The 7,543-nt window shown below is 35.2% G+C and overlaps 1 protein-coding gene across 1 annotated transcript; it reads left to right on the forward strand.

Moving 5' to 3' along the window:
* The first annotated feature begins 2,698 nt into the window (after positions 1 to 2,698).
* On the forward strand, positions 2,699 to 3,988 carry LOC141393756 (lipase 3-like). Its single transcript, XM_073967172.1, has 2 exons — positions 2,699 to 2,797; positions 2,858 to 3,988. The coding sequence occupies exons 1-2, from the start codon at positions 2,699 to 2,701 to the stop codon at positions 3,986 to 3,988; spliced, it is 1,230 nt and encodes a 409-aa protein (XP_073823273.1).
* Positions 3,989 to 7,543: the final 3,555 nt, after the last annotated feature.

The following is a 7,543-nucleotide window of genomic DNA, read 5'->3' on the forward strand; positions in this document are numbered from 1 at the left end:
TAAATTACCTGTAATTTGGTACTTAGGGTTCTTAGTGGTCACAAAACATATCCACCAAAAATCGTGGACCTGGGTCCACGTTTGGGTATAGCCTCCACATAACAGTACCTTCCGATTTTCAGTATTTTGAGAATTCAAGCTAAATTTTCCGAAAATCAATTATTTCGCCTGCAGTAATTAATAATTTAGTATCCTTTATGCCTAAAAGATGTGATTGTGTCATCCAGAATAGAGGATAAGCAACGTAATATTGATTTCAATAGTTTTTGGTGTACTTCAAATGGGGGGGTGCTTTAGTTTTGTCCGCTTATATTTGCGACCTAAAATGTTTTTTGAATTTTAACTTTTGTTTACTAAATTCTGATCTCCTTATTTTTGTATTTTTCAATTATAAAGATATAAATAAATAAAAAGAAAAATAAAAAATAAATTTATAATTTAGTTTTCATAAAAAAATTATCATTTCAAAAAAATTTACTGAGGGGGTGCTTTAGTTTTGGCCGATACTGTATATATATATATATATATATATATATATATATATATATATATATATACTAATACTATACTAATGTGCTAACCTCTGTGAGTGTTAGGGGTTGAAAGGGAGTAAAATCTGACGAAAGCGAAGCTGAATAGTCAAATTCATGTGGAATGTTTTCTCTTAAAACACCAACAGGTGACAGATAATACACATCTGACCAGCCAAATTATCGTTGATTAATATAGACGTCTTTAACTAAACTGTTTTCGTGGTTTGACAATGTCTCAAGAAGATTTAGAGCATACAAACCAATAGGTATAATGGAAGATTCCGAATAAATATGCAAATTGGAATATCTTTTTGTTGGATTCTGGTAATTCTTATTCAAACACTGCCTGAGCACCTTTCTTTCACATATTTCAAACTCCCGAATCACCGTAGGAGAAACGCTGAACCAAATTGGAATAGCGTACATCAAAATTGGACGTATACATGTCTTATATATTAAAAGTTTTGTCGCAGTAGGAGTAGATCTGTTACACAAAATTACTGACAACGACCCCTTCACTTTATTAGCTCTCCGAAGCATTAATCGAGCGTGTTCGTTAAATTTCACCAACTTATTAAAATTGACTCCTAAATACTTGAAATTGTCTTTAAATGGAATTTCGTTTCCATTTAAAACTAGCTTCAACAACTTGCTTTCCGGAACAACAAATCTAGCACATTTGCCGGACGCATTTCTAAGGCATAATTTTTTTTTTATTTATTTATTTATTGCAACTAGTTACATTTAACTAACAAGCAATTTTAAACAAACTAACAATACATAGACTGTTATTTTTTAATGTAATGACAAAATATTGACATTTAAGTATTTAGGTTACATCAGAACTTCTAACTAGGTCGAAAGGCTTCCTTCTCTTAAGTCTGCGTTCCGAACCAATCTGATCAGCTAGGGATGATGCTTCTGCATTCACATGGCCTCTTAACCGGGTGTTATGCTTTGTTGCAATATTTTCTATTTCGTGTTTCACGGTATTTATTCCAAGATCCCGATGTAAATCTTGTGTGCGGACGTACCATGGTGCGTTCACTATGCATCTTAGTACTTTATTTTGGAATCTTTGGATCATATTTATATTTTTTTCACTGGTGCACCCCCATAACTGTGCGCCATAAGTCCACAATGGCTTTAAAGATTGATTATATACGATTATTTTGTTTTCCGTTGAAAGTTTGGATCTTCTGCCTAGTAGCCAATTTAGTTTTTTCCACTTTAGTTGCAATTCAGTTATTTTTATTTTAACATGTTCACTCCAACGAAGCTTTGCATCGAGTGTCATTCCAAGATACTTTGCGGAGTTATGATAAGGAACTTGAATATCGTTTATAAATATAGGACTATTTGTCATAAATTTGTTGGTAAAGTCTATGTGTACTGATTTAGAACTATTCAAATTAATACGCCATATTTTAGTCCATTCTACTAAGGAATTTACAGCACGTTGCAATCTCTGCTTAGCTTCATCTTCTGTTCTGCCGACTGACAAGATTGCTGTATCGTCAGCAAATGTGGTCATAGTTGTTTCTGCATATTCTGGAACATCATGTGTGTATAAGAGGTATAACAGTGGCCCTAAGATACTTCTAAGGCATAATGCCTCACATTTCCCAACGTTATTTTTTATACCCCAGGAAACATAGAAATCGTTAACTAATGACAGATGTCGCTGAATCTTGGATAGAGCAACGACGGAAGATTCTGCATGCGCATATAATAAGGAATCATCTGCATATAATATACCTTTCGAATCATCAAAAGTGTGTGGAAAATCGTGAATAAAAACAGTATACAAAAAAGGTGCCATAACTGATCCTTGTGGAACACCACAATCAACATTTCAAACTCTACAAAGAACTTTCTGTTATTGAAAAACCTGTGAAGAAGCATTGCATTTGGAAGGTCCGCAACCAAAGCTGAAAAAATAATTTTTGATGGTAATGTTCGAGTGAGATTTTAGCATACTGTATATCGTTGTCGGTGTGGGGCGTTCCTGATCTTAATCTTTTTTAGCCAAACATACGTATTCAACACTACATAGCAAGTGGATTATCTTAGAATTCTATTCATTAAAAGTACCTGATAGGCAAACGGTATTTATAGGGGCAACGTTTGATACGAAAACGTTTAATATTTTTGGACTAGTAAGAATGAAACTACTTTACGGAGTACTTGTAGTTTTGTTACTGCAAACAGTTGGCGGTCAACCGATTATTGACGATGCGGAGGAGAAAATTTTACGGAACACGGTAAACTAAGGCAATCAATATTGTTTTATAAAACATTACGAATTATATATCCCTGTTTAGGCTGATCGTGTGAGAGACCATGGCTATCCCGCAGAAGTTCACATGGTTGAGACGGAGGACAACTATGTTATTGGCATGTTCCGCATTCCATATTCGCACAAACTTCAAAATCAGAATGAAAAACGACCTGCTATTTTGCTACAACATGGATTGACTTCCTGCTCGGACGCTTGGATTCTCAATGGACCGAACGATGCACTGGCTTTTCTTTTAGTAGATGCTGGGTACGACGTGTGGATGGGTAATGCTCGTGGCAACACCTATTCCCGCAATAACACACGCCTTTCCACTAACCATCCCTATTTTTGGAGGTTCAGTTGGCACGAAATTGGTGTCATCGACTTAGCTGCCATGATCGACTACATCATAGATACAACGGGTGAGAAAGCCGTGCATTACACTGGACATTCTCAAGGCACGACCGTATTCTTTGTACTTATGTCTGAGAAGCCGGAGTATAATTCGAAAATAAAAACTGCCCATATGCTGGCTCCCGTCGCATTCATGAGCAACATGAAAACAATCTGGGCCAAATATACCAGACGCTTCATTGGTCGTCCAAATACACTTACACGGCTACTCGACACCATGGAGGTTATGCAGTCGACGTTCTTCCAAGGGCTCTACAACATAATTTGTACTAATCATCCAGTTATAGAATTCATGTGCACAAACTTCTGGTACATTTACAATAGTCAATCTGATGTGGGCAATATGAATGCAACTGTTTCCGCACAGCTGGGAGAAACACACCCCGCCGGCGCCTCCTCCACACAAGTCTTGCATTATATGCAAGAATACGAGAGTGGACGTTTCTGCCAGTTTGATCATGGTGTAGCACAGAATCGCAAGATATACGGACGGGATACCCCACCAGACTACGATGTCAGCAAAATAACAGCAAATTTATTCTTTTACTATAGCGAAGCCGATACCTTGGCTGATGTTATGGATGTGGAATATTTAGCAACTAAACTGCCCAAGGTGCCTACCATGACTTATTTCCCAGGCGACACTCTTGCTCATGGAGAGTTTAACTGGCACATAAGGGTCAAGGAGCTCATTAATACTCCAATTATCGAAGCTTGCAATGCTTACGAAGAGTCTCGTAGTGTGCCCGGCCAAAGTTAAAAAATACAAGATGAAAATACATTTTTCCTAACACCAAAAGCAAAATGCTTATCTTATCATTAATTATAACCAATATTTCAGCTTAAGTGTATGTTCCCACTGATAATAAAACAATTGTGTTAAATATATGGCTATTAATGTTTATGAGCGGTTTTGTATGCAATTCCTAAGGCCCTTTTCTATTGAAATATTTTGTAATATGAATGCATATCCCAAAGACAATAAATAAAAAAGTTAAATTAGATCTCATAATCTTTATCCATCTTCTTTTCGCAAAATAAACAGATCTCGTAACTGTTTTTGTAAAAAAATGTTTTTGAAATGAATCGTTCGTACTCTAACGTATTCGTTTTAAATTTGGTTTATTTTGTGAAAATATTATATAATTTTATATTTTACTAGGAGACCCGGCACCTCCGTAAACACAACAAACGACATCAGTTGTGAAATAAAAAGAAGAATTGTATTGGCCAACAGATGCTACTTTGGCTTAAGTAAGCAGTTTAAAAACAAAGCCACATCTCGTCAAACAAAAATAACGCTCTACAAAACACTGATACTACCCGTACTGATGTATGGCTCCGAAGCCTGGGTACTTGCGCAAGCAGACATGGCAGTGCTTGGTGTGTTTGAGAGAAAAATTCTTCGAAAGATCTACGGACCAATCTGCGTTGACGGTGAATATCGACGTCGCATGAACCACGAGCTGTATCTGCTATACAACGACATCAATATTGTTAAACGTATCGAGATGCAGCGATTGCGTTGGCTAGGCCATATCATAAGAATGAGCGATGATGAACCCGCTAAAAATGCGTATAAATACGCTTGGCGGTGCACGCAGAATTGGCAGGCCAAGGAATAGATGGCGCAAACAAGTGGATGATGAGATGAAAAGGCGCGGTATTCCAGAGGGCGAAGCAACAAATAGAGAGGAATGGAGATCTCTTCTTAGTTCGGCCTATAGAACAAATGTTCTGTAATGGGCCAGCTAAGTAAGTAAGTAAGTAGACCCGGCGAACTTCGTCTCGCAGTTGGTTAGGTACAGAACTTGATGGATTTGATTCAAATCTATAATACTATTATTGATATCACCTTGTTCAGTGGCAAATATTTCTTTGTTTTGAACTGTGTAGGATGATCTTTGAAGCAGATGCACATTAGATTGTTCTTTCGACAATTGTCAAGAAGAGAGAAGGTACTGAGAGGTAGAGTGTTTCTGTTTTTTTCGACTCCCTCTCCTATAAACTGACAATCTCTGCGAGAAAATTAGCAACTGTAAATCGGGACAAAGATATATTTTTTTAAGCAAATAACACATTTTGCGATTTAAATAAGAATACGCGGTAGCATAGTTGAAGCAAAATAATATCATAACGCCCCTATTCGTTTCATAATCGATGGTTTTCTACAATTCTTGTTTTCACCACTGAACACGATATTTCACTCAAGTAATTGAATTCGTAGGAAGGAATGCGATCGTAGGAATTTGAATTTAATGCTGAATATAGTGCTTATTTAACTTTGCGATTTAATCAATTAACCTATTTTGAGCAGAAAGATCCGATCGTTATCAGGTAACCACCTTCGTCATCTTTTTTCTGACTTCTTTGTTTAACATGATCTCCCGAATTCTGCTTGCATTGTAAGTTCGGAATTAGATGCAATGGCTCTGGTAACACAGACAATTGCGGTAATTGAATTTTGACTGAGACTGTACTATCCAGTACTTGGTACATTGATCCCTGTTAGCAGAGCTATTATATTAGTTGCCGTTCTCTGTGTGTTTCGGATGCTTGAAGTCTTGTCACACCAACAAGTGACTGTTGTCGATTACTTGGTCACCCTATATTTAATTTCGACGTAACTAACATAGTGAAATAAATATCACAAACTTATTAACGTTTAATAAGTATTTACCTACTTATGTCGCCCGATAAAGAATATTTGTCAGATAATTCGACCAAAAAATCTTCAGTACCTCCGATTTCTTGTTTTTTTCTTTCTTTCCAATTTTGAATATCATCCTTTTTCGATGTACATACATACAGTGTATCAACAGTACCAGTGTACATATGTATGTATGTATTTGGTCATTTGTAATTGCCTTCCAGTTCTGCGGGAACTAAACTGATTGAATTCATACACCTTTTTAGTGCGGATATAATTTTTTAGTATCATGACAGGATCTGAACAGTATCAATATATATCTGGTACATCGTAAATTTTATACCGCATAAATCGGAAGTTGATCTTTCGAAGATGTTTTTACTTACGGTTTAAAAGTATACATATATGCCACAACCTCACTTCCAATCAAATTACTCTTGATCTCTTGATTTTTTAAATAAGCCACCAATTTTGTGGATTTGTACTTTTTTCCTCAAAACTGTGGAAACCGCTTTCGGCGTTATCATCTTCATCTTTTCAATCGGCATCTGACCGAAACTACCACTAATATTTTTCGCTGTTAATTTCCTAAAAAGACGCTTGAAAATAAATGAAAATCGATTTGATTGTGAATAAAAAATTCTATACAACTTTCAAAAATTGACAAAACAGAGGCGTACAATGGACCCTCACAGTTGGTGCATATAAAATTTTCGCCAAAAACTGTCCAAATAAGTGTCAAGGTATGCTCCATACGCGAATCTCGATAGAAATTTGTGGAAGAATTGACTTTCTTGAAAAAATATTTTTGCATTTTTTTCGCAAATTTTCGCGAATTTTTTATGTTTTGTCCTTTTCTGCCATGAGACCATTCCGAATTGGTGCGAATTGTTAAAATCTGTTCAGCCGTTCTTGAGTTATAAGCGTAGTAACTAACATCATCCTTCTTTATATATATGGGGAATTCCAAGTGAAATCGGACAGTTCGGAGAAAAGTAATTTTAGATTTCAATGGTTTTTGGTTCAATTTACGCTCCTAGCCAACAGAACATTTTAGTATATTTGAAAATTATTTTTTGATCAACGGTACAGAGATATCGCCTATTGAAATTATCGCATTTTTGAAGAACTATGTTCAAATAAATACTCATAACTTCTTTAATATTGGTCCAAATGGGACCATCTTTTTTTTGATTTGTTTGTTTTTTTATCAGCTATCGAAAGAAATATTTAAAGGAAAAATGCACAGTGGGCTTCAATGCAATTTTCGGGATTTAATATTTAAAATCAATTTTTAAACATGATTGCACCCTTCGATTTTTTCAAAAAAATTGTATGTTAAACTACGTTCAATTACAAAAATTTTAAGCCCTATGTGGTAATGGGATTCGGACGATTACTATTTTTTCTGAATTTTTTAAAATGTGTCAATACAATTTTTCCTTAATACCTTTGTCCAAAAATTGTATTTCCTGTATTTTTGAAGCTAAGAGTACATATTTATCATTATATATTATATATTTATCATAAAAAATAGAAAAAAATCCACAGTGAACTTAAATGGAATTTTCGCTGATGCATTTTCAAAATCGAAAAATGACGCAGTTTTTAAGATGTTTGAGATAAATTCACAAATATAAAATCAAAACAAATATTTATAAATGA

The sequence above is a fragment of the Musca autumnalis genome, unplaced genomic scaffold (assembly GCF_047663935.1).
Source record: "Musca autumnalis isolate F117 unplaced genomic scaffold, ASM4766393v1 scaffold_1, whole genome shotgun sequence".
NCBI classification, from domain to species: Eukaryota; Metazoa; Arthropoda; class Insecta; order Diptera; family Muscidae; genus Musca; species Musca autumnalis.

Excerpts from the sequence above, each read along its gene's own strand:
- LOC141393756 (XM_073967172.1), top strand. The coding sequence starts at position 2,699 with ATGAAACTACTTTACGGAGTACTTGTAGTTTTGTTACTGCAAACAGTT. Across the intron at positions 2,798-2,857 it reads AGAAAATTTTACGGAACACG|GCTGATCGTGTGAGAGACCA; the intron begins GTAAACTAAGGC and ends ATCCCTGTTTAG.